The 27,726-nt window shown below is 42.7% G+C and overlaps 2 protein-coding genes and 1 long non-coding RNA gene across 4 annotated transcripts; 2 read left to right on the top strand and 1 right to left on the bottom strand.

The window, feature by feature from the left end:
* The first annotated feature begins 427 nt into the window (after nucleotides 1-427).
* Nucleotides 428-13,685, top strand: nudt4b (nudix (nucleoside diphosphate linked moiety X)-type motif 4b). Of its 2 annotated transcripts, XM_047575118.1 has the most exons (5): nucleotides 432-1,005; nucleotides 7,600-7,710; nucleotides 9,336-9,380; nucleotides 9,484-9,571; nucleotides 10,403-13,685. In XM_047575118.1, exons 1-5 carry the CDS (start codon nucleotides 910-912, stop codon nucleotides 10,621-10,623), a joined length of 561 nt encoding a protein of 186 aa, XP_047431074.1. In that variant the 5' UTR covers nucleotides 432-909; the 3' UTR covers nucleotides 10,624-13,685. The 2 variants fall into 2 exon arrangements, with proteins under 2 accessions (XP_047431075.1, XP_047431074.1); XM_047575119.1 differs by lacking the exon at nucleotides 7,600-7,710 and having other exon boundaries at nucleotides 428-1,005.
* On the bottom strand, nucleotides 12,733-16,275 carry LOC124999900. The gene is made up of 3 exons (XR_007111242.1): nucleotides 15,963-16,275; nucleotides 15,420-15,547; nucleotides 12,733-15,282 (listed from the first exon to the last, which is right to left on the bottom strand). It is a non-coding gene; the product is annotated as an uncharacterized LOC124999900 (long non-coding RNA).
* On the top strand, nucleotides 15,279-27,726 carry pkp2 (plakophilin 2). The gene is made up of 13 exons (XM_047575117.1): nucleotides 15,279-15,581; nucleotides 17,260-17,330; nucleotides 18,592-19,166; nucleotides 19,275-19,413; nucleotides 19,519-19,726; nucleotides 20,489-20,666; nucleotides 21,642-21,759; nucleotides 22,823-22,978; nucleotides 24,769-24,945; nucleotides 25,804-25,957; nucleotides 26,064-26,256; nucleotides 26,439-26,526; nucleotides 27,029-27,726. Exons 1-13 carry the CDS (start codon nucleotides 15,389-15,391, stop codon nucleotides 27,104-27,106), a joined length of 2,328 nt encoding a protein of 775 aa, XP_047431073.1. The 5' UTR covers nucleotides 15,279-15,388; the 3' UTR covers nucleotides 27,107-27,726.

Raw genomic sequence — 27,726 nt, 5'->3', positions numbered from 1 at the left:
CTCACGGATGTGTCCATATCAGAAAACAGCAGCTGTATACAAGGGAAGTGAAATTAAGAAATTAAAGCTGAATTAAAAAGAAAACTACTGTGCAGATAACATAATAAATAAATGATGAAGCTACAGTATGTTGACAAATTTGGTGCCAGGTGAACATGTGAGTTTGGCCTTGCAGCAGAGGACTGAATTTAGACAGCGGGTCATTTGAGTCGAGCTAAAAACCTACCAGTCAAGATCAATGTGAAATGTTACAGCAGCTCGGCAGCAATGAATGCGCCGCTGCACTGCTGGAAATAATACGCACATGTTTATTATCACTGTTTTGGGCAGCCCTTTGGCCCCGCCCCACCGAGACCGGCCCAGCCAATCGGATCGTCCCTGGCTCCGAGGAGCGATCCCCACCAGAAGTCCAGCCTGAGCCTGCTGCTTGTTCATTGTACTGAGTCAGCGGCCATGCGCAGACGGGTCCAGAGGAGGGCTGTGCTGCTGCTGCTGTGTAGGCTGTAGTCTACATAAGCTCCCTCTATCCCCGTGGGCACACATACACAGTACGCAGCCGACCGGAGATCTCAAGTGGCATCTGGAGCCTTGACTTGCACAGACGACCTGATTTTTTTTTATTTTTTAATTATTTTTTCCCCCCTACGGAAGTCCATGATAGTGCGGCGGAATCTCTCCAGTATCCCCGGACCCTCCTTCTCTTATTAATGACTGACCATCTCCGACCGCGGATGCAGAGAGCTGCGACGATGCGGCGGCTCTGCTGTTAACTCTCCGGACTCCCTTCTCTTTACTCTCTCTCCGTTTTTTTCCCTTGTTTATTTTACCCCATTTTGGGTTTTTCTTTTTTTTTTTTGCCGGGTTCTGCCAGAAACAGAAAAAAAAGGGGGGAGACTGGACACGTTCACAATGAAGCTCAAACCGAACCAGACCAGGACATACGACGGCGATGGTTTCAAGAAGCGAGCGGCGTGTCTGTGCTTCAAGAACGAGCGTGAGGAAGAGGTAGGAGCGCAACGTTGTGTTTAACCGGCCCGTGTTAACACCGTGCAGCGGTGGTGTGTTGTGACTTTGTGGCCTAGTCATCTCCTGTCTCTGCACCCAGTCATTCAGGGAGCACCGGGGTGGCCCATCAATAAATTACTCTTTATTTCACAATAACACCCACGGGGCTCGGGTTTATGGTGTCGCCCCCTTCGCGTGGCCGCCCGCGTCGTGTTTTTGTGCGTGTCTCAAGGCCACTGTTTTGGTTTTGTGTTCCCGTGGTGTAGCTACTGTTGCTGATGCGCCTCGGGCCATCCAGTTTAGGCTAGTTTTGAGGAGCACGTAGAGAAAAGAGAAAAAGCGCTGTTGTCAAGGAAGACTGGCTTAGCAACATTCAGGCGACGGTTGGGGCTTTTCAGAGTAAGACGCGCGGCAAAGGGGACCCGCTTAATCTGCGGTGTAAGACAAAGTGGTGCTTTTATTTTGAAGAGACATTGGCGACGCACGCTTTTAGCTTGTGTCTAGCTTGGAGAAAGCAACACTGGGGGCGAGGCGCTCTTTTTTGCGCGTTTCCTATAATCGCGGGGTTAACACCGGTTCGCGTTTAGTGGGGCGATAAGAATATAGGCGTCTACGCTGTTAATAAATATATCTCTCACTTCACCACATTTAATACAGCGTAAGCATCCATGACCATGCAAGTGGCCATTCACGATTATGCTGCATCCCGCCGGCCCTGAGCGGGCAGCTGCGTAGCAATTATGTGGATGAGGATTTAAAGGGACCTTCATCATGTAAATAATGAAGGTGACGGGGCAGACACATAATGTTGCTGAGCCTTAAAGCCTTTTCTAAGTGATATGCAATCCTTTACAGACACATCAGAGAAGATTTCTGTAGCTTTCAGCTACAATTTCAAGGCCAAGCCGAGTTAATAATGCAACAATCACGTTGCTGCAACAACTAACACATTGGGTAACTGGCAACTTCCCCAACATTTCTTTTTGTCTTTGCACTCTTTGTATATTTTATACATACATCACAGTACAGTATTTTTTAAACTAAACAGAACTATACACGAACAAAATAACTCAAAACCCGGCGAACCATAAGAAACAGTGCAAAAACTACAGGATTAGTCTAAGATATAATTAGGCAGTCCAGACAGACCTTTAATTATATTTAATACTTTTGTGTTTGTTCTCTGGTAATCCACTGATTATTTTACTCCTAAGTCTTACGGTCCAAAAGTCAAGCCTATTTCTTGCAGATTCCTTCTTGGCTGAATTTAGCCTCTTTTAGTGTGCCATGAATACGATATACAGTAAACACAGCCCGGCCCGTTGCCACAAATAGCTCTGGTGGGTCCTTCCAGTGTTTGTCTGTACAACACACACACCTGGATTTTACCCACATATGCGCTCACGTATCCAGGTGTCACGCCATGATTATGTTTGAGTGCGATGTATGACATTGAGTGTCATCTTCGTTTATTATTGCTAATGTTTTGCGCAAGTTTCACTCTGTCTTTTCTTGTGACTTTTTGCACCTAAGGACGGTCGGAGAACAATGTGACAACAGAAGTGTGTAGGTGTAACCGCCGCGCTCTGCGTTTTCAGGCATGTCTACTCGCGCATTGACAAAGATAACAACGACAACCAATACTGTACGACGCTCCGATTGCAGGCGGGGTGCTAACAATCCCTTTTTTTTCTTAAGAGATAGAGGGATTTGCGTTATCTATGCTTTACCTGAACACAATCAGTTCCTCGTCACGGGATACCCAACTGTGGGGAAACGGGAGCTGTGTGTGCCGCTCGGCTGTTTTGTTTTGGACAGGAAAGGAGAAAGCAGAGCCTTTGGGGTACGATACTCTATGACAGCAATTAAACTCCCAACAGAGGAAAGCTGGAACCTGACAGTGCGGAGGGACAGCAACGATAGCAGAGTAGGCCACCTGAGTTTAGCAGCGAGTAAATTGCATGGAGCCTCTGTGGCAATAGAGCGCCCAGTGCAGTGATAGGGTGAAACTGTTTAAATATTTTAGCATAATTTTGTTTTAACGTGTCAACAAAATTCTTATTGGATGTTTTGGAGCACACTGTGAAAGCCACATAATTATGGGTGTGTGGCTGACAAACAGGTTTGTTAAATGGTTGCGTCACAACTCTCTAATGTGGTTGGGCCTCACCCAAAATACAATCAAATAGTGGTGGTTGTGTGACTGCCACAATCGCCTGATGGCTCTAATACCTTTATAACACCAAGTCTCCAGAGCGAAGATATCAGCGAGTTCGTTAAATTAAACCCGTGCATCGTGAAATGGTCTGTTTACAGCGACACGTCCCCTCCGCTCGCAGCGTCGCCGCGCCGTTTAGCGCCTTTCAGCTCATTGTTTTGGTTTTCCGATCAACAGCTTTACTGTTTTGGTTCGGGCTCCGCGCTGTATACACAATTCGTGCCTGCAGCTGCAGCTGGAGCAGCAGCAGTCGGTCATTTTAACCGAGGACTAACAAACAACTACATTACCAGCGCTGAACAGGAGCAGCGTTTGTGACCTGAGCAGCTGGAGATTTCACTCAGGCGTTGGTGGAGAACAAAAACAGAGCGTGAAAAGTTGGTTGGCGCCGCCGTTCCTCTGTGTTTCTCCTGAATGTGTCACTTGTTTACGATATCGGCTTTTAAGGTGATAATATTTCAGTTTTATTGGTGTTGTAAGTCAGTGTTTTTTGAGTTTTTTTTTTTTTTGTCAAAGTAGATAATTACATAAAATCTGGTCAAAGCAACACTTTCAGCTGTCATATTCGTGCTCATCGCATTATAGCTAAATAGAGTTATACTGGAAATGGCAGACGGAGTGCTCCGTGTGAGAGATTGAAATTTAAAATGTGGGCGTCCAGCCCTGTCTGATATTCTCTGTTTACAGCTCCTCTATTAGTAGTTGTGTAATGCAGCGACTCTATTACTGTCTTAGCAATATTGATTCTGGCCCTGCACTGTTGTACTTTAGCGTGTACAACTTTCCATCGTTGGCTCCCCCCAGTACCCAGACCGGCCTGGCATTTGGAGCCTTCTTTATTTGACAACTACAGGCGTTCCTCTTGCAGGAGGGAGGGAGGAGGGGTGTTTATGTCCTCCAGAATATTCCTTCCCTGCTGTCCCCCTTTGGGCCAAGTCAGAAGACTCACTTTCTTAGTCTGTGTTTTAAACCAGCGCCAGTCCTGCTTTCTCTAATTCATTGTCCCGACTTTTAAAGTTGAATCTTATTGCTGGAAACTTTTTCGTTTGCCTCCTGTCAGCTCCCTGGGAAGTGGTGTGAATTGCAAAATCAGCCCACCCCCCACCACCACCCTCTCCATCTGAGGTTTCCCCTTCATCCTTACCCTCTTTCCAAATATAAGCGGGGTTTCTGTGCTCGCAGTGTAGCTGTCAGCTGACCTCGGACCTATCTATCAAGACGGTGTGAGTTATTTTGTTTTGGGGCGTTCAGGCCCACTTCGGATCGTAGCCTGCGGAGTTTAAGGCGATGCTGGTTTGTTTTGTGTGTTGGACATTGAATATCAATGTCCTTAAGGCAATAATTACATAACAAACGGATATTTCTACAGTTTGCTTAAGGAGATTGCAGGATTGACAAACCCGGTTAAAAGATGGAGGTCACTGGGAGTTTTGAGTCAACACCGCGTGTAGAAATGGGTCAAAAAAACAGTGATGTAAAATTACACTTTAACTTGTAAAATGCTCAAGAATGAGTTGTGGATGACAGTTGTAAAAGCAGATAGTAAAGTGTCAGTGTTGGGGGGAAACGCGAAAATAGCAAAGCAAAGTTGAAAGGTGATAAATTAAATTGAAAGGAACTCGTGACTGCTGGTTTGGGTAACTTAGTAAAAGAGTCGGTCCTCCGTTATCACGGCGGCCACAGTCACGACAGCCGAATAAACCTATAATACTTGCGTTTAAGTGAGCTGGCGAGGTTTTTCTAAAAGCGATCCACGGGGACAATTAGAGGCCTGCAGGCTTGAATTTATTATGGCAACAAAATGTTTCCTCTTGCTCATGCGTCCTTCAGTAAAGCTCAAAGGCAGCACCACGCTGCAGCCGTACCCATCTGAGAGGCACATGTGAAGAAGCAAATTATTAATTAAACGCCGTTTGTAATATGTCGATTCAACGCTCGAAATTCTTAATTCGTCAACCAAACGGCACCGTGTTCGGAGGACAGGCAGCAACCAGAAGATTTAAATGGAAAAAGCAGAGCAGCAACCTGCCTCGTCCTTGCTGCCCCGGAAGCTGGGTGGCTTTTTGTTTTGTATACATCATGCTGCCGGCTTAGGCCGCGTTGACACCAGCGATCTCCCTTAAGCCTCGTTGGCGTGAGCTCAACACACAGACAGATCAAAATGAAAAAGCGCACACAAAACTCCTCGCCTGCAGCACCGAACTGTGGCTTGATACACACGCACGCACCGCTACACCACACTCCCTAACCTCACTACCAACACACAAAACACACACACACACACACTGTTGGACAGTGAGAGATGGAGGTCGGAGAAATCTCTGAACACGCCCAAACTTCTAAATCTTCAAAAGAAAAACTAAATATACCATCTTCTTGGTGAATATAAGATCTCTTTTTCACACTTAAAATCTTACGTAATTCAGACTATGAGTGATTTGAAAAGACACCCTTCACCCAAAAACCTTTGATACACATACAGGAATATAACTGGAAAGGTTTCTTGTCGCGCTCCTGCATCAACAAACCTTAATGAAGCACAGACTTCTGACTAACAGTGTGAGATAAAAAACGGTCTTAAAAAGATATGAACTTTACAATTCCGCGAATACTATTCACGGGTAAAACAGTCGTCGTTACAAGGGTCAACTTTGCGTATTTCCTACAGTTTGCACTCTCCTGATTAGACGTCTAGTGCAGGAAACTTAACAGGTGTCATTTACTATATATTATATAAGACGCACACCTGTCCTGTTGGATAAACGCCCGTGCTGTGTGATTCTCCATCAGCCTTTTCATCTAATGCAAAAGCTCACACTTAATCCACATCTTCATACTTGACATTCATACCCCATCAACCTCATCTTAACCTGTATCGCCCGGGAATTAGCGGGCGGCCGAGTTGGGGGGGGGGGGAGCGCGGCACGTGAGGAAGGCGGCAGCCGCCGCGGCTCGCTGTCAAGGCCTCGGAGCATGTGCACAATCGGAGCATGTGCCTGCGGCCCTCAGGAGAGCCTCGGGAGACTTTCGGTAGCCGCGGCCTCAATCCCATTAGAGAGCGCGAGGGAAGATACACGAAAGCTGAGTTAGGATTAAGTGACAGGCTGACTCCTCTGGCGGATTACTGGATATGGTGATCAGATGGGCGGCGGAGGTGGAATCTCACCATCTGTTGCACAAGCTGCTCCGCGCACGTTTCTCACTTTTAATGCATGCGTATTTACATTCACTGCCGGGCGCGCCCTGCTGCTGCTGCTGCTCAGGTGACATTGACGCCTCCTCGGCTGGCGCCTCATAAGTGCTGTATGTGTCCCGACCAAGTGCGCTGAAATCTCCAAACATGACATATTAAATGGAGCAAGATTAAAAAAAAAAATAAGCGCAAGTAAACAAACCATCAATCAAAGACAGTAACTGAATTCCATTAGATTTTTTTTTTTTTTTTTCGGCTGCTGATTTCGTTACGAGCCGCTTCCTGTCACAGACTGATGATGATTGAATTGCTCCCATGTAAATGTGATGATGTTTACAGCAGCTGGGCACGGTGGCTGTTCTGATTGCTATATGGATACCTCCAGAAACCGCAGACACAGGCGCACCTGATCTGCGCATATCGGTGCTCACTGCAACTTTAGTGTAATTCAAACCCCTCCACCCCCCCGCCCCCCCGCACTCCAGGCCCCCGGGCCGGGCTCCAACTGGGTCTACATGCATTGTTTGCCTGGTCAGGTTGTGTTGGAACCACATCGGGACAGAGTTTGATGGAGTGTAATTACTGGACTGGAATAAAACCCTAAAAATTGAGAAAAAAATCCCACAAATGGTTGAAAAAATATGTATTTTTTTAAGAGAACTATAACTCCCATTTATCTAAAATACCAGGCTTGTGTGTAATTAACTAAATATCAGGATTAAGAAAAGTCCACAGGAAATACCTCCTCACTTTCATGCATGTATTTCAGTCTAGTGTCCTGTAAGCAACAAGAGGGAATAAATAGAAGAGGCACAACCGATCAGCTGTCCTCTTGATTCCTGAGCTCAAACGGTCATGGCTCGCGACAGGTCCTCGCTGTCTGTTATGTGACGTTTTAATGTATGGATACGCACAGAGACTCGAGCTCGACTCGAGATTTATTTATAAAGAACCTTTAAGACGATGGCAGAGGGCCCAGGACATGTACAGAGAGAAGGAAAAGGATAAATAGATGACCATAAAATTACAGTGAACAATAAAAACTACGATACTTAAGATTAGAGCTGACTTCCCAACGAAAAAATGGATAAATATAAGAGCATCCTTCATCTTCGTCATCAAGGGGCATTCAAAGACGATCCTGTGAAATAAGAAAAAAACTCAAAGTTTTTCTCTTCGACAGGTTCTGCTGGTCAGCAGCAGTCGGCACCCGGACCAGTGGATTGTCCCCGGGGGAGGGATGGAGCCAGAGGAGGAGCCGTGCGGCGCGGCGGTGCGAGAGGTGTTCGAGGAGGTGAATAAATCTCTGCACTGGTTTTTATTTATTCGCACCGACCAGGTCTCCAGAGCGAGGTCACTTTGGCCACGAGATGGTGATAACGCAGCAGTTTCCAGACGAATAATTTCACAATATCTATGTTTCGACTGCGAGGCAGCTGGTTTGTTATGAGATGAGATCTCAAGGCGATACGTCCTGGCCACGCTACAAGCACCAGCACGTATAAACGTTCGCCAAAGATACCGACGTGCTACTGCTGCTAACTTTCAAAGCTCCTCGATCTATGACTTTAGACCAAATTTGAAAGTGCTCAACCTTTTTCCAGATGGTTCCGAGTTACAAATCATCATCACCAATACTTAATTAATCCATACAGGAAATAGTTTGTGTTGCTCCCATAAAGCTACAGTTCCAAAGTAGCAAAAGTTAGCCTTTAGGAAATGTCCCGGTGTTAAAGCAGTTGCTGCTAAAGTCCTTGATGGAAGTATCAAACTGCGGGAGCAAGATCCTATAGTGTTTATGTGTGTGAGTGAAGGGAGCACCGCTTAGGGATTCATATTTAATATAGTCCAGAGTTCATTGCTGAGGCGTCACGTGAGGCTGCGCAAAACTCGATACCTTTGATATATTCTTCAGAAATGTAGCGCCGTGTGTCAAACGGCTTCAAACACCTTGGATGCACAAGTGTCACTCTTGAACACTTCTCATTTCTGTTAAAAAAAAAAACAAAACAACAACAACAAACAGAGCTGAAGGTGAATGTTCTGAAGCAGCTTGTGTGCTAAAGGTGGATTGGGTTCTAAAGGGCTAGAGTGTCAGGAGCCCAGTGACTGAGGAGCCTGGTGGTATTTCGGAGGTCCCGATCGCTGAGGACCTCATGTTCTCGGCTACGTCAGAGGTCTAAACTTGGCTCCTCTCTGGATTCCTGTGCGGCCCTATCCTGCTGGACACATCAGTGGGACAGAGTGACACTTGTGAAGTATGCTGAGCAGGGGGAAAGGACAGATGTCATATGTCTTGACAGTAACGCGATTCCTGCCAAGTACATCTGAATTAATGAAACAAGTGTGATAGAAGGGACCGGGGTGCGTATCTGTAATAACACCCCTACGAGGCTCCTGCCAGGATTTGTCCAGGTCTTAACTCTAACGATGACTTTTATTACATAAGTCCTTCCTAAAGACTTTCTGTCACTCTCTGTGGTCGTGCGTAGAAAGATTACTAAAAAAACATCGATTGTAGCTTAACGGAGAGTTTGCTTAACAGTAAAGACGTGGAGACAAAACTCCAAAAATGTCACTGTACACAGATTTAATCTTTCGTGTGTGTGTTTGGGTAAGTGTTTTGTCAAGCATTTCTGTATCAAAACAAAGCTGAGGAGGTTAGAGTTGAGTTCGGCCCACGGAGTTCTTTAAAACCATGAAATGTAATACACAATTCCTATTGTTTTGACTCAGAACATGGTCGGGTTTGAACAATGCTATTGTTCTGCATCTATTCATCAACGTGGCTCTTTTTTTTTTCTCTCTTTTTTTTGTGAGGCTGCAGCCACTCAACAAAGTGTCTCATGAGTTTGTTCTGTTTGCTGAAATAAAAGAACCTCCTCTTAGATTGTTTTTCTTCTCCGTTTTATACCTCAGGCTGGTGTAAAGGGCAAGCTAGGACGTCTGCTCGGCGTGTTTGAGGTAAACGCTTCTTTCACTGCATGTTAATGGGCGTGTACGAGGCGTTCAGCGCACGTCGTGACTAATGCAAAATTCCGATCTGTTCTGATTCTGATCCTTATAGCAAAATCAAGATCGGAAGCACCGGACGTACGTGTATGTGTTGACCGTCACAGAAACACTGGAGGCCTGGGAAGACTCCGTCAACATAGGTACGGTTTCCCTTCATGAACGTTTACACTTACAGCTGTGGTGCCTACTTCCTCTGGTACCTTATGTTTAGGGCAGCATGGAGACTACGGTGACAACAGGTGCCTATAAATGTAGGCCACTGATCTATTACAGCTGTCAGTGCCGTGGACACTTTGTCATGCGCTCTGTGGAGGACACCCAGTTTTCTCCAGAGCCCGATGCATTCAGTTCATTCACTTTGCCCGAATGTGTCAAGTTTTTAAGTTTGCATACATGGCAGATCTAATTTAACCCTTTAAAGCCTGAACGTATCACTGGTGATAGCACACGGTATTTGAATTACCGTAACTCACAGTGGTTTGTTGACAAAACTCGAAGCGTGGCCGAACACTGGGAAGTTGGGCTTCATGACATCTCAAGGGTGTAACTAGCTTTGTTTTTACCAACAAATTCCTCCAAACAACTCTCTCTTCCTGGGGCTAACCCTAACCCTAAAGTGCAACTTCCCAGGGTTGAGCCATACTTTGAATTTTGTCCATCAGTTTTCTATGTTCAGGTCTTTTATGTGCAGGTCTTAAAGGGTTACATACGTACTTCATTCTGTGGGACCATGCTGCAAATAATTTCAGCCCCACCTCAAAGAATTTCACTTTTTAAAGTTTTGTTTCCTATAATAACGAACAGAGAGCAACACATTAACCCTCACACGCTTTGAGTTAAAAATGACTGTTATATATGCACATTCTGTATAATAACAGACACTGAATGGATTTTGTAAGCGTTGTATTTGTGATACAGAGGAAAAGCTGCTAATAAAAGCTTCCATACATGTTCTTTGGCTCCATCTGCAGGCCGTAAGCGGGAGTGGTTCACCGTAGAGGAGGCCATCAAAGTGCTGCAGAGCCACAAACCCGTTCACGCCGAGTACCTGCGGAGGCTCCAGCTCAGCTGCTCCCCCACCAACGGAAACTCAATCCTCCCGAGCCCGCCGCCAAACGACAACTACCCCCATTACAGCGCTACACCCACTACGCCTTCGACAGGCGGCGTGCTGGGCTCCTCCTGCAGATAGGACTGCACCCCCCGCCTCCTGTCCAGCTCGTCCTGCTCGGACAGTTTACCGAAAGTCTGTACAGTCTCTTGCATGAATCTAATGACTTTTCAGAGTCGTGGCTCTCTTGTATGTACAATTTCTAATGTTAGCTGCAGGACAGACCAAAGCCATTTCCGGGACTGTGATAAAAGACTGAGCGGGAGAAGCAGGCGAAGCTCACATTTCAGACAGAGGTGAAAAAAAAAAAAAAACTGTGGATATGGCCGATTCAGAACACTTTTCTTTTTGCTGGCAAACACAAGACTGGAGTCTGGGAGGAGGAAGCTGTACACTCTGCTGGCGTGAATGACCTAGTGAAGGAATGCCTTACTTTGTATGAATGTTGTATTTTATTTCTCTAATGGTCATTTTTATTTTCTTTTAGCAGAGAGAATATGCAGTGTAGTCAATAAAAGGTTAACTGACCCCAAAGCACATCGGTGTGGGGGAATTTTTCTCAACTTAATAATGTGATGAGCATCAACCCATGAGGAGAAGAGCAATTATACTATGAGGATATTAATTTAAAGGAGACACTGACATGTTTCAGAAATATTTGTTGTAATATATAGTTAGATTTTCTGGACATTAAAAATTAATATTTTACAGCATTGAATTGATTGACCTAACCACTTCCTTTCATTGCTTTTCAAAATAAAACTAAACTGAAAGTATTTGAAACATGAGAACAAAGTGACAGTTGTCATGGCAAAAGCTGTCGGCGAGCTGCTACCTCAGTAAACTGAAAACTGGATACGATCGTTCTGTGTCGCGACATCCTCCTGTGACATGGCACTGCTCTGTTTATGTTTAACTTCAGCCAAGGCCTGCGGAGTTACGAGTCCTCTAACCTTGTCTGATCCAAACACATTGTTCTGTTGTTTGTTTAAAGCCACATACCTTTTAGCGTTTCCCTGTGAAAGTATTTAATTGTGTGAAGGACACGTTTGCCTTCGGTGTTATTCCGCAGGTCTAAACTCGCTGTAAAAAGTGGATTTGCAAAATTAATGAATGAAAATGACAGTGATTGCATTTGTGTCATCTCATGGTGCTGCAAAGAAATCTGATTGTTTTTGTCCACAAGCAATCAATATTGCTTGAATCTAGGGCTGCAACAAATGAATCAGACAACTACTGTGTTTTTTTGTTGACCCATGTATTAATGGTGTGGTCTATAACATGTTAAAAATACCCATTACACTGTACGTCGCAAAGTTGATTTACAAAGACGGTGACGGCATTTTAATTTGGAACATTTGGTGCTGTTTGTGTTTCTCCATCCGAATTAGAGACAATAATACACCCAAAAACATTTAAAATGAAGTGGAAATTGTTAAATAGGCGTTTGTTAAAAGAAGACAAATCCAAAGAAAAGTGGCTCACATTTCAGATTCATTTCATTCTGCTAACTCATCCTCATAGAGTACCGACTCCTACTTTCTCCTGCTACGACAGCTGAATGATGACAAGTAACCATACAGAGATTTGTAAATAGCGTTGAGGAGAGCCATTGAAATGTGTTTTTAACCTGAATGAACCTGTAAATTTTCTCTTGATATTTTATATATTTTTTAACGATGTACAAAATGGCAGAAGACGACACGCAGAAACCCCCTCCCCCCACTAAGTATGTACAGTACAGGATGTTTGTATCACACGTGACGATGCACCACAGGTTTAGGATGTGACGTTTGGTTTGTGTTGTGATGATGGAAGGAATCGTGAAGTCGCGAGAATAGAGGTTTAAGAGTTTCAGAATGAGATGTGCTGTGAAAAGCACAGAATGAACGTAGGATTGCTGGTAACCTGAATCCTTAAACAAGTCTTTGAGAAATTGGTAAAAAAAGGTGATTTTCTTTTTGCATAGCATTTTGCTAACAAACGTGTGTTTGTTATGTCCAACCAGTTGAATAAGTATTAACAAGGCATAAATAGAGATATGTAACATTTTGGGAAAACAAGGCAGTTTTAAAAAGAGTAGTAAAGACTTGAAAATGTTTTTTTTTTTTTTACACACATGCAGGCAATTTTCATGTGAACATTTTTGCTGGAGTTAAAGGACCATTGTTTAGGATTTAGCATGAGCTATTGGTAGAAATGGAACGTTCATCCGTCCATGTTTCTACAGTAGCCCAGAAGGGACAAACAGGCATAAAAGGCCTGCTTCGAAGCAAGTGTTTTATTAAGTGGCTGCCACAACATACCATACATGTTGGAATTGGAGGAGTGTTCATTTGGATGCAATCTGCAGCTTCACCACTAGATGTCACTAAGTCATTCACACTGGTCCTTTAAAAGATTTGTCTTTCCATTGTGATACTGACTTTGTTTTCCCCCTTTACCTTCCCTGTCGTGCTGCTCTGTTACAAAATCTTATCTGCTGTATCATACACTCTGGCACACCGGTTCAGCTACCATAACGCTTCAGCCTTGTTTGACCTGGTGTGTGTATGTATGTATGTATTACAGATCGATGAATGTGAAATATGATGTGCCAAAATTAAAAAAAATCTGTTCATGTTCCGATGGAAAAAAAAAATCTTGACCTACAGACCTACATGTCAGTGACTTTGTGAATAAGGAACATTGTTTCAATAAGTCTGTTATTATTACTTCAAAATATAATAATTTATAATGTGAAGAAATGTGTGTTTAGAGATGGGCTACATCCTCCATTGTTTGAATCATGCCTAGTCACTTAGTGTTTACCCCACACTGTTTTAAAATTCACTTCATGCTCATGTAATTGAACATGTAAGACAATACAAAGATTTGTTTAATTTGAAATTGTCAGTCGTGTTGTTTCATAGCTTAACGTCAGCTTGCTGCTGACTGAAACACCTTCTTCCTCCACTTGCTGAAGTGCTGTTAGATGCTCGGGTCTTTGCTGATCTGTGACTGGTCAGACGAGGAAAAGATTTGTCACCTTTTGTCTGAATATTATGCACAGGAAAGTTTAATGTGAAAGTGATTTAAAGAATTGTACTGGAAAGATTGTTTCTGAGAAAAGATTGCATTAAAGGGGAAAAATCTTACTGTAACTTGCTGTTGTTTAATTCATCCTTTTTGAACACTTTATATATGGAAATTTACAGTTTAATACACCTTTTTGAAGGAAATGTCTACTTTTTGTACAAAGGAGTATTGGTTTCCAAGTGATTCAAGGCCTTTGTTTTTAGAAGTAGTGAAAATATATGATGATTTGTTGGATTTAAAAGAAACAAATATTTGAGGGTTTAGTGTATTATGAGGAATGACCCTGGTATAGGGCCTCACATTTAAATACAAACAAAAGATGGAAATTCTGGTTATAGACAGTTTGCGCAATATTCACTGACAAGGATCATAAAACTGAGACAAAATTCATGATTCATGTTCTGAAATAGTGGGTACTGCATACTAGCCTTTGGGATGACTTTAGCTCACACTTTAGCTTCAGTTGAAAGGAGAGAAATTGACCATACTCTTTCTCTGAAATGATCTGGCAGCATTGTCATCTTACAACTCAAGCTGGAGAGGGTGGTGCTTTGGCACAGATACTGCTGACACATAAATTCATCTTGTACACGCTTATCAGTAGACTATGTCAGCAGCACTGTTCCAAAACTCAATGACGTCTGAACAATTCACATGCCTCGCCCTTTAATGAGCACACAAGTCATACTGTAACAAGTTAAGTGATCATCTTTATGTGCCTAAATCAGGTAATGCAACATCTTTTAATTGTTTAAAAAAGTCATAAATACAAGCAGCAATATTTCAGTGTAATGCTACTTTAAACGTGCTGTTTTCAAAACCTTCAGAATAAAAGTAGCCTAAGAGTGAAGCAAAGAAACCCAGGAAGAGTTGTTTTACTTTGAATGTATTTGTAGCAGCATGTTACATCTGCTCAAAATGGAGCTCATTATGAAGGTATAATTTGGCATTTGAGCTCCTTTGTCTGTCTATTAAATAGTAGATTAGCAAGCAGGTTTAGCTTAGCTTTGAAGCAGCCTGGAAACAAATGCTTTTAAATTTTAAAATGTTTTATGTTCAGCAAATAGAGAAAAAAAGGGGAAAAAGAAGAAAAAATGAAAAACTGAACACTTAATGAAATTTGGTTCAAATTTGAGTCAAAGACATGAAGCAGGTTAAGCTAATGTTCCTTTTTGCATCTGCTGATTGGTGACAATGACTCTGTGTTTGATTGTTTGTTTTTTTACTGTTGTTTATTTCCTTCCAAGGAATATGAATAAATTATACATTTTATAAAGTGTGGAGGTGCTGTTGGTCCAGTTTATGGAGGCAGACGTTTGCTAAGCTAACAGCCAACCTTAGCGATGGCTTATTCTTGTCATAGCTTATACAATTTAATTCCTTTGACCACATTTGTATATTAGTTCAGAATATTACATAATTTATATAAAGGCTTTTATATCACTCAAACAACAAATACAACCGAATAAATTAAATTTAAAACGTAATGTATTCCAACATGTATAAAATATTTTACATTAAAAGTGACAACACTTGAGTGATGGAGACGAAGCGTTCGTCACAACGCCAGCAGATACAGATACCTCCCATCGGGGACACCTGACACCACAGGTGCGCCTGTAGGCCCCGCCCTCCTCACTGTCAGGACGCTGGTCGATCCACCTGAGCGAGAAACAACAAAGCAGATTATTAATCCAGGAAGAGCATCTATCTGGTGAAATGAAGACGCCGATCTAGACTCGCGTTTGTACTTTATTTTTTTGTCACAATGGACGAGGTGTTTCTTAAATCGGCGTTACCTGCGCAGAGCTCTTTCGTGCTGGACGACACCAGCCTGGCTCTGCCGGCGGAGCCGACTCTGGGATCCGCGACGAGGCTGGATTCAAACGAGCGGAGCCAGCGGGTCCACCAGCAGGTCCAGCTGACTCTGGCACGGAGGGCGAAAAGGTCTCAGTCAAACGGTAATATTACGTCAACTATTCACATGACCGCCGTGTGAAATTAACATGATACTTTTGCCACTGTTGTCCACGACCAGATGCACATCTGGCCACTCCTACTGCTACTGTTTCTACCTGAAGGGATCATTTTTCTGGGGATTACTGTGGGACACTCAGAGCTAGGCGCATCCTCCTCCCACCATTCATATCTTAAATTACATGTTGTGTATAGATAATAATACCAAAGGCACTGTATTAGACTGTAAATCAATGTGTTAACAATAGTTAACAACATTTAACATTATTGCCCTGATGTATGTTTAAAAATTAGTATTTCATGTTAGTATCTGGTGAGTTAAACTTTCACATAGTGTACTAGAAACATTACTGTTTCTTACTTACTGTGTTAAAAGTGATCTTTTAAAAGGTCATCATACCTAAGATAAGAAACCCCCAGGCTTCCAAACCCCCTTAGTCTTCTTTGTCCAGACTATCTATTCGTTGCCTGTGTTTGCGTCTGTTTCTGCGCCTGCTATTATTTACACTAAATACTGACATTTTTCTGTGAATGGAATGCATGCGACACTAGTTCCCTCGTCCAACAGGTTTCTGCAGTTTCATCAGTCTGCCTCAAAACCGGTGACACAGTTGAGTATCTCACCCATTGGCCAACTTGACAGTGTTAAACCACCATTACTTCATTTCCTCTCCTTTATACTTTCTATTTCCTTACATGTAAAAAGAGAAAGTCTACTTTCTACTGTACCACATTTATTTATGAGATACATTTAAGGTGAAGATTTTACCCAGTGATTGTTACCAGTTGGTTACCTTTCTATAAATATTCAAATGACCAAACATCTCACTAGAATTTGGTAGTTACAGGCTGCTTGCACTCTGATGCGTTAGTATTAAAGTGTCATATACAATGATCAGGCATAACATTATGACCGCTGACAGGAGACACGAACAATATTGACCATCTTGTGACAATTCAGTTCTTCTGCTGGGATTTTTTATTTATTTTTTTTGCATTTGTGTGGATGTTGCTTAGGTGTGTAGCCCCCGCCTAGACCAGACCAGGCAGCGTCCATCCCCAACAGGGAACAACTAAAAAAACAAACAAACATGAAAAACAGGACAAGGTGTTGACCTGGCCTCGAAATTCTGGAGCTGGAACAAACCTGACCCACAGAAGCCCATCCCCTCAGCCCATAGGACCCAAATTAGGTTAATTAAGAACAGGTGTGAGGGTTATGGAAAATAATAATTAGATTCCAGCACTTTTTAGACTTGATGTTTTCATGAACCCAACAGCTGAAACTAGTGACGATTTCTCTTTTTTATTAACTAATCTGCTGATTGCTTTCTTTAGTTGACTAATCGTCTTAGTCTATTAATTTTTAATCTATTAAATATTATTTTTTTCCCCCAAAAAACTTCAAAATGTTAGCCAGGGTTTAATATGTGTTTGATGTGTTCTGTCTATTCTTCACTACTCGGCGCCTCCCTTCCTCTTGCCAAATTGGCTTGCAGATCAAAAAGATGCTTTCATCGCCGTTTAGTCTTTACTGCGCCTTCGTAGCTGAGGAAGCCGGGGTGGGAGTCACGCCCCTGACGAGGGGAAGTGTTGCCATGCGTTCAGGTAATTACACTGTGCAACACTATACTCAAACAAAACCTCTCCGGCTTGTTTCAGGTGGTTTCCACTTACAGAAAACCACAGCAAGGAGCTTCGATGCTGTGGATGGATTTTTATCAAACACAAGGGTAGGGCGCCTTTTTTTTTATTTCCATTTAATCATGCATGCACCAACACAAGAACAGTTTAGGGCGATTAGTCATGTTGATTTATTATTAAAATGTTTATCTCACGGCCATTTTTGCAGCTGAGGCCGATCTGAAGTACTGAAGGAATGAGCTGCCTCCTATCGTGATATTACTCCATAATTTGAATGTAGTCAAATGATCTGCAGCTGCTACTTTGTGTGTCCACCGCCTCCGAGCTTATCACACTAATCGCTGCATGATTAACTTTGACTTGACCTTACAAATGAATGTGATTGTGACTCTCCTAAGTGTATTTGGTTGTGGGTGGTGCTGTTTGTATGGAGTCCAAATACTGACAAAATAACATCTGTGAAAACTTAATTTACTTCTTGTCTTGTCAGTTGTCAGTTGATAAAATAATATAAAATGTTATTACTTTTTTAAGGCAACTTATTCAAATGCAACGTATAAGGCTTTATATTCATTTTATATTTTAATTATTGAATGATGTTAGCACCGTTCATGTTTGTTTTGCTCACATTGGTGACTTGTGTATACTATAATTTGTTTCTGTCATGATTCTGTCTGCCTGTTGTATGTTCTGAATTTCCTGTTTTATTTTGTCAAGTTTCTTAGTTTCCTGTTTGGTGTCACTCCCTGTGTTTTCCTTTAATTGCTCATTGGTTTCTCCTTGTGTGTTCCGCCCACATTAGTTTCACCTGTGTCTGTCATCCCTCTGCCTGTGCGTGTACGTACAGCCCTGCCTTTCCCTTTGTTCCCTGTTGCGTCATCTTTGTTTCCATGCATGACTTCAAAACATGATTCTGCGTTCTTGTGATTTTTTTTTTAAATATTTTTTTTTGTCGAGTTCTGGGTGACCTGCTGTCCGCAGCGCCTTTTGTTAATTTAAACCTTTTTTTTTTTTTTTGCATCCCAACCTTATCGCATTTTATCCTGCACTTGGGTGCAACCGTAAAACCTACCCCAACGTGACGGTTTCATAACTTTAAAAGGATTACATTGGCATGCTGTAAATGCAGTATTCTTACATATTTTCTATTATATAATCCAAGCCACCGTAATTTACCATTGTACTGATGTCAGAATACTAGTGCCTAGAAATGTGTTGGGTATCATGGACCATAATCCCAGATATATATTGAGTAGTGTATACCTTGCAACCTGTACAAAGCATCATAAGGAGCTTTTACACCAGAGTAACAACGTATTAAAGAGGATTTGTTTTTGTTTTTTTTTACAGGTAAATGGCTTCTCAAACAGCTCCCTCCCTAACCGATACATGGGAACAGCATCCAGGAGGGTGGAAGTGTCTCCACCGCCAAGTCCTGAGATACCTCGAACTCGTTTTTACAGTACTTACCATTACGGGATGAACACCATCCCGGCATCCGGTCCTTCAACCACGGCGAGCACTCTGCCATACCGCTCACATGTGTCTGATTCGCGGCGGGGCTACATTTTCTCAGAGATGCCCCGAAGGACGCAGAGGTCGCTCAGACAGACGCCGGGAACGCAGTCCATGTTTGGAAGTTCAGGGTTTCGGCAAAACGGCGGCTATGGCTCTCAATGGACTCATAGTGGGGACATCATCTGGGATGATGTAAACAATGTGCAGGGACACAATGGTGATATGATGCGGGGTCCTGTTCAGCCCGAAGGAGGCTTTTCTTGGTTGGCCCATGGTAGGATGGGCCAGAGGTCCTTCAGACTGAATTCGTACCCGCCCTCCGTTGGCATCATGGATGGGGACATGGGGAAGAAGATGGAAGTAGAACTCCCTGTTCAGCAAATGCAGACACAGAATATCATGACAGCGTGAGATTTATGTGTTCCGTTGTACAATTCATTTATTTAGGAATTAATTAATTGTCTGTCCTGGTGCGTGATAGGCAGTTTCCCATGAGTATTTGTGTCTCCTTGTAGGGCGTCAGAAAAGCCGCCTCCAGAGATGACACTAGAGCGAGCCGTGTTCCTTTTGGGCAAGGACAACGAGGAAACGCTGGTCAACGCAGCCAGCTTCATACAAAGTAAATGTTTCCAAAAGGCTGGTGCTAAAAATATGGTACGTTCAATATTTTATGTATGCATTCTGTGGGACATACAACCATGATACAGCTTGATACATAATTATTATGTGCCTGCATCAAATATCCTCTCCTATATGCAGGTGTACAATCTCCATGGGATCGAAAAGCTTCTGCAGCTTCTTAACCACGACAGCGAGGAGGTTCAGCATGTCGTCGCTGGAGCGCTGCGCAATGTGGTCTATCAGAGCAGCGAGAATAAGATGGAGGTGAAGAACAATGACGGCGTGGCTCTCATTTTGCAGGCACTGCAGAGCAGCCGTGACACGGAGACCAGACGGCAGCTCACTGGTCGGTATTTTAACTTGAGTTCACATGCACTCGCATGCCACTTTATTAGGTACACCTGTTCAGTTGCTTGTTTACACAAATGACTAATCGTCCAGCCACGTGGCTGCAGTTCAATGCATTTAGGCATGTAGAGGTGATCGAGACAACTTGCTGAAGTTCAGACTGAGCATCAGAATGAGGAAGAAAGGGGATTTAAGTGACTTTGAATGTGGTATGGTTGTTGGTGCCAGACGAGCCGGTCTGAGTATTTCAGAAACTGCTGATCTACTGAGATTTTCACACAGAACCATCTCTAGGGTTTACAGAGAATGGTCCAAAAAAGAGAAAAAATATCCAGTGAGCGGCAGTTGTGTGGACGAAAATGCCTTGTTGATGAGAGAGGTCAGAGGAGAATGGATAGACTGGTTGGAGATGATACAAAGGCAAATAACCGCTCATTACAACCAAGGAATGCAGAATACCAACAGTCACCAGATCTCAATCCAATAGAGCACCTTTGGGATGTGGTGGAACGGGAGATTGGCATCATAGATGCAGCAACTGCGTGATGCTATCATGTCAATATGGACCAAAATCTCTTAGGAATGTTTCCAACACCTTGTTGAAAGTATGTCATGAAGAATTAAGGCAGTCCTGAAGGCAGAAGGGGGTCCAACCTTTTACTAGCAAGGTGTACCTAATAAATTGGCCGGTGAGTGTATACACAGTTGATCAAAACATGAAACACATCCTTGCAAATAACAAAGTCCATCTCACTCCTAGGCATCTTGTGGAACCTCTCCTCTCACGACCTTTTGAAGGACCACCTCTCCAGAGAGTCCTTAAACGTCCTCACCAAGTCAGTCCTGGTGCCCTGCTCTGGCATCGGCGAGGGCGAGAACCCGAAAGATGAGCTCCTCGCCGACATTGAGGTTTTCCACAATGCTACCGGCTGCCTACGGTGAGAAACTACTACCCCCCCCCCAAACTACAAATTCATACAAACACTGCTGGACATGAAACAAACAAACAACAGATCAGAGTAACATGTGTAGAAATTAAAAGGCATAGAAGCTCAGTAGTGTCTGCATTTGGTGGCTGTGCAAAATAACACGATTATTCTGTGTGAAAACACAGGTGAGAGGTGGCTGAGCTACAGTATCAGTCTGTGCTGTGCCGAGTAATGAGTAATCAGTGTGTCAACATGGTGAACTGAATCCTGTTGAAAATAATCAGCAGGAAATACTGAGTCATATTCTGTGCAAATAACCCTAATGGATGTATGGAGAACCTTTTTGATCAAAAATAATAAAATAAAAAATGAATGTGAAGAAGAAAACAGAGCAGAACACCTACTTGTCAATCATACATTTGTACGGTTTCTTTACAATCATGACGATGTGCCAAACCACGATTTATCTGTCGCGGTCTGAGGTTCTGCGTCGTGTCTCTGCCTCGTACTTGTTTGGACACACTTCATCCCTCTGTTTACACAGCAGGAGATATCTGACGCACTGATCCCCTGGCAACTCCAGCCAGATGAAAAGAGTGAAAGCCTGAATTATTCATCGGGCTCTCTTCTCTCGCTCTGCTGAACTGAAATCATTCAGCCTTCGCCGGCCCAACGTTATCAAGTTCTCTTTTTTTTTCGTGTTCAAAAGCCTTCCGAGCTCCCAGCGGGTGATAGAAACCATGAGTTTCTCTTCTGTTCCTGTTTCGTCTCTGCGCAAAGAGACCTCTTGTGTCATTCTTCTTGTAGAGTTTAGCCGCGGGATCATTTGTCATGATTTCTAATCACGTTTTGATACACAAAACAAGGCATTTGTGAACCTGGTTGACAGGAAGATTTTCATTACTAATACAAAACGTCTTCCGACTGGAACACACACAACACAAATCATCCCAGTGACGGCTTTGACTGTTTTTGTTTTCGCAGAAATCTGAGCTCTGCCGGCCCGGATGTCAGGAAAGAGATGAGGGAGTGTGACAATCTCATTGACTCTCTGGTCTACTACGTTCGGGGGACGGTGGCGGACTATAAGGCAGATGACAAGGTGAAATGAAAATGATTTTGAATTCCAGAGAAAACATTTGTCTTCACGATTTGTTTCACAAGAAAAGCTAAATTTCTAACATACACCGATCAGCCACAACATTAAAACCACTGACAGGAGTAGCGAATAACGCTGACCATCTTGTGACAATTTGATGTTCTGCTGGGGAAACTTTTGGATTTGACATTTGTGTGGATGTTACTTAGACATGTACTTAGACATAAAAAAACAGACACAAAAAAAACTGAAAAACAGCGCAAGGTTTTGACCTGGCCTCCAAATTCATGTATTCATCGTATATGAAGGTGGTCATAATGTTATGCCTGATCGGTGTATATAAACTGTTTCTGGACATGTAGACCTCGCTTACTTACTTAAACTTACTTCAGGAAAGGGATGTACCCTGATCATTTACTTAAGTAAAAGTAGCATTACCACAATTTAAAAATACTTGGTTACGCGTAAAAAGTCCTGCATTGAAAACTTTACTGAAGTAAAAGCTTATAAGAAACAAGAGGGAAAAGTATTGGAGCACAAGTAGTCTTTGCGTATTTGCCGATATGTGCTCAACAGAGGTCAGCGATGGTTTTCACTGGCACAGAGGCGTTGCGTTATCGGGTTGTTTGTGTGTTCCATTTTTATATGGGAATGCGATATCTCAGACCCGGGGAGTTTCTTCACATTTGGCGGCCTCTCAAGCATGAGCTGATTTTAGTGGTTAAAGGTCACGTTTGTTCTCACACCAAGATATTTTTGGCCATAATTGAAGAATTTGGGAGCTAATTTCACACAATTATCTAACCGGAACAAATAGTGAAGTGATGACATTTTATGTCCAAAAGGTCAACTTCATTAAATTCCTTCACTTAATGTATAAGACGTAAATATCAGTTCAGATTTAAAGTGAACGAAAGTAGGTGGATGTAGCTAAATCGGTAATCACGGTATTTAAGCTTACTTACTATTACTTTTAGTGTAACTTCCATTAAAGTTTTATGATGTGTGCGTGAACTTGCCTCACTGGTGAATCTGACACTTATCTACATCTCCATCCGCTCTCAAGTCCACAGAGAACTGCGTCTGCATCCTGCACAACCTGTCTTATCAGATCGAGTCAGAGCTTCCGCCGCACTACACCTGCACCGAGCCTCAACCCAACTCGGCTCCCAGCCCGCCGGTTTTCGGCTGTTTCTCGTACAGAGCTGCCGAGATCCCAGAGGTAATCCCCTTTGAACAGTAATCCACTCCGACAATGCACTTCCTCTCAGTTCTACAAAGCTTCTTTAAGCCAAGTCAAGTTTTCTTGTTAGCATTGCTGTTCCCGTGTTACTTCTAGATTTCATGTACTTACACACATACAATGACTTGCTGAGTCGATTTTACAAGAGTGGCCCGGCCAAGAACAATGTTCACATAAGTACATTTTGAAAGATGTTGATCCATAGGTAAGATTGTAATTCACTTCAAGTCTCCGTAGAAGTCAATAAGCTGCTAGCATGTACTCCAATCAGCCATTACAGTATAACCCCTCATAGGTTAATGCAGATTATCTGGTAGGTGAGATATATATTATGCTGCAAGTGATCATTTTGTCCCTGAAGTTGTTGTGCCGGAAGGATGCCAAGCTCGTGTGGTATGTTCCCGGTCTTCAGACAGGAGTACAATAGGCATGTTAGCATCAGAATTGGACCCTGAAGCGATGAAAGAAGGTGCCCGGTGCGATGAATCCCATTTCTTTTACATCGAGGTCAGGTCTGTGTGCGTCACTTAAGAAGAAAGCAAGTCAGCAGAGGGAGTTCTTGCGTCCTTACCTTTGTGTGGATGTTACTTTGATGCATACCATCTATCCAAACCTCGATGTAGACCAGGGGTTTCAAACACACAGCCCGGGGACCAAAACCGGCCCACTAGAGGTTCCAATCTGGCCCGTGGGATGAATTTGCAAAAGTTACACTCAAGATAACAGCTGAAAATATTCGATAAAATAAGAAATTGCACTTGCACCTTGCACTTATGCTTCTTTACACTAATGTAAAGGGAAACATTTGGAGTTGTCGTTATTTACAAGTTAATAAGCTATTGTGTTAGTGGTCCGGCCCCCTTGAGATCAAATTGTGTGGAGTGTGGCCTCTGGACTAAAATGAGTACATGTAGTGTCCTAAAGCTGTTTGGATTGAGCTCACTGTGTTAGTGCGATGCTACACAGGGAGTACGGGTTAGGGAGTGAGTGAACAATTTCGGACACGGTGCATGTTAATCCTTTCATGGAAGCAGTATTCCATGATGGCAGTGTCCTCTTTCATCAGGATAATGCACCCAGGGTTCAGAACTGGTTTGAAGAAGACGACAAGAAGTTCACTGTGCTAACTAATTCTCCAGATCCATGTCCAATCAAGCATGGGTAAACAAGTTTGATCTGGTGGAGTTCATTCCTCCATGGGTCACAGCTGTTTTGGCAACATAATATCATGCAGGTGTCCATATGTTATGGTTGATCTGTGTGCATAACATTTCCATAATCCTGGATGACACGTACATGTGAAAGTATGTGAATGTGTCTTTCCAGAATTGATGATTTATATGTTTCCTACGGGTACAATAACGTCAGCAGACGCCTCCATTCTGCTGCTTTCCATAAGATTTTGGAACCTTGCTGCAGGGATTTTGCCCCGTTAAGCCACAACAGCATTAGAGAGGTCCAGCACTGATAATGGGTTTCTGGCACACAGTGCAGGCTCACATTCATCCCTGTGTTATCTGACCAGGTTTATGTCAGGGCTCTGTGCTGGTTAGTCAAGGTCTCTCACACAGAATCCTTTCCTAAAAGCTGATTTTACCGCATAGTGATGCAGCTCATCCGTTCTTCTCATATCAACTGAAATTAAATGTCATTAAATGCATAATTATATTGTTAAAGCTGTCAATCGCTGCCTCTTCTTGTTGTTGTTAGTGTGAATCCAATGAAGCCTGTGACCCGAAATGTGCAGCTCACGCCTTTTTCTCTCTTAGGACCTGGACCGACCGCGCCCCCTGCTGGAGGAGAAGGCAAACCCCCTTGGCGTAGAGTGGCTGTGGAATCCCATCACCATCCGGATGTACCTGTCACTGATAGCCTGCAGCGAGCGCCACCACACGCAGGAGACTGCCATCGGAGCGCTGCAGAACATCACAGCTGGAAACGGACCGGTAAGACGACACGGTGTGCCACTTCAACAGATACTTGTATAGAGGGAAAACTGTCTAACTGGCTTTAAAACAGCTGGTTCATCAGTTATATGATACATAATAAATATACCGTATTGCATCTAATTGAGGCCTTCATTTACTCAGCCGTCCAGAATACCCGGCCATTATTATTATTCATACCGGTACGTACCGGTATATTTGCTCAAGTTTTCCTACCATTTACTCTTTTATTTTATTTTATTTGCTTATTTATTTTCACTTTAGCAGCAGGACTAACTATACGCAACAGCAGGCGGGCAAGATTAATAAACGCTTGTTTATGGGTGGTCTGAACGGACGAGCGAATAAATGACACCTTTGTATCAGTCTGAACTCTGAAAAATAAACAGGGTCCATTTATTGGGCAAATTGACAAGGTTTTAGAATGGTACCATACACACATGACAAACTTACGGCTATTTAAGTGGCCATAGCAAACCAGAGGGTCATTAAAGTTTTGACAGAAAAACTCAGAAAATCTGGGTTCATGTGACACGTCAAATGTTGCTACTGCCATCTGTGGTACCTGTGCATTACTACATCTATTATTGGCTGACGATCGCGCGAGGCTTGTATTTACGGCCTTGATGAGTGTAAACCACGCCCCCGCAATTATAAGAGACCCAGCTATTAATTGAATACCGGCCACTATTAGAGGAAATACGGTATATTCATCAAGGTAAATTGGAAGCCAATAATTAAATAATATTTATTTATCGAGTGGTAATTAAATATTAAAACTGACACACTAATCAGCTCTAATAACGGTTGAGATCATCAAACAGATACATGTTTAGTCCATTTCCTGTGGTCTTACAGCTGAGCCAAGCCCTTGCCTTCATCATCGTGGAGCGTGAAAAAGGTCTCCTCCACATTCAGAAGATCTTAGAGGACGGAGAGAGCGGCGCAAAGAGAACGGCCATATCTCTAATAAGAAACCTCTCTCGTTACCAGGAGCTGCTCCCCTTCATTGGTAAGGTTTTGAACAGTAGCCTGTCGCTTTATCCTCATCAGCTTTTATTTGAAATCCACACATTTTTATTTTATTTTATTTTTTATTTTTTTATGTGAATCCAAAGGGGACGAGGTGTTGACAGGTCTTGTGAACATGCTGCCCGGCGACGACCCCGACACCGAGCTGCCCAGTGATGTGACGATATCTCTGCTCCGGATCCTGATCAGCCTGAGTCAGAGCGACGCGAAGCACGTCAAAACCATCCTCAACCAGGGAGCCCACCCGAAGATTGTCAAAATCAGCTTAACCTACAATGGGTTAGTCAACTCTCCCCTCATCACTGCTCGTGAAGTGTTCGTATGTGTCAACCGGTTCATGTCTGATGATAAGCAGGTCTTATGAACAAATATTCAGTATAGTGGTTAATATGACATTGTTGGTACTGACTGTTATTTCATATATGAAAAATAACAATGAATTTCTCTTTTCTGCCTCTTAGTTATGGACCAAGCCGAGCAGCTCAGACTGCATGTGTCCTGCTGCACGAAATGTGGAAGCATGGTGATCTCAACGGAGCCTTAAAGAAGGTGAGCTCCTGCTTCATATCCCAGGATTTGTTCAAAAGCTGTTGTGACGCTTCATTTTTCAGTCATCCACATTTCTCTGTCCGTGTTTGGATTGGCTGTCGCTCTTGTAACATGTTGATGTTTGCCTTTTTGGTCTGTATCATTCATGAGACCTGTGTTATGAGTTTTATTAAACATCAGGGCACAGATTACACTAAACAAATGATTCATTTTAAATGTAAGGCTCATTTTCTTCCATGCAGATTAGGCATTTAGCTGCTAGTCAACTTTATATAATATGATATAACATGGAAGTTGATGAATTGCTGTAGGTACCAGGTTAAATGTCAGTGTCTGAGATATTTAATTCACCGATTTCTTCATCTTGTAGCTGCCAGTATGTAATGTCTTCTATGGTGTATTCTTTAAAACTACCACCAGGTGGCACCAAAGATGGGAATCAAATTCAAATGGGCTTTAACAAAGTAAAGTCTATAATTAACACTTTTCTCTGTCACGTCAGGGTCGCTTCAAGAAATCCGATTTCATCAATGCAAGGACAACGAAGATTGTGAACACTAAACGAGCCGAAGACCCATAAGTAACAAACCTGAGCGAGTCAACAAATCACTCTGTTTTCCTGTAATGAAGCATCTTTTTGTTTGTTTTCCGCTAGATAAACGTTTAAGAACCACTGACTTTATGACACATTCACAAAATTAGTTGTAAAGTTTTTAAAATCATAAAATAGAGGTAGCAGGTATATGAACAACTAACCCACTTGATGCAAGTGGGTGCATCACTGAAGAGTTACTTCTCATTTCATGGGACCTTTAAAGCACTATTTTTGTTTAAATAGTTTTGTTGACGTGCCTTGTTTAAGGCTGTGTAGTGCCTTATGGTCAGAAAACCTGACAGATGAATGTAGAAATGTAGAAATTGAAATTTAACGTATTTCTTCGAGTTTGTGTAGTATTTTTTCCCCCCTATTTTGTAGTGGGAGCTTAACTTGAAGTTAGTTGTTCTATATAAGTGGCATAGTAATTATGCAAGGAACCACAATAGAAGCATGATGAAAGCAGCATTTGTTTGACCACATGAACAAGTACATAAATGTGTATAAAGTGTATTTTAAAGAGATGAAACAAGCAAATCTCTTGCCTTCTGAATCAAACGTTTTTTGGTTTTTTTTTCCAGAAATAAACTGTTTTCACTACATTA

The sequence above is a fragment of the Mugil cephalus genome, chromosome 22 (genome assembly GCF_022458985.1).
Source record: "Mugil cephalus isolate CIBA_MC_2020 chromosome 22, CIBA_Mcephalus_1.1, whole genome shotgun sequence".
Classification (NCBI taxonomy): Eukaryota; Metazoa; Chordata; class Actinopteri; order Mugiliformes; family Mugilidae; genus Mugil; species Mugil cephalus.
Note: the sequence above shows the minus strand (reverse complement) of the source record. Positions and strands in the feature narration are given on the sequence as shown.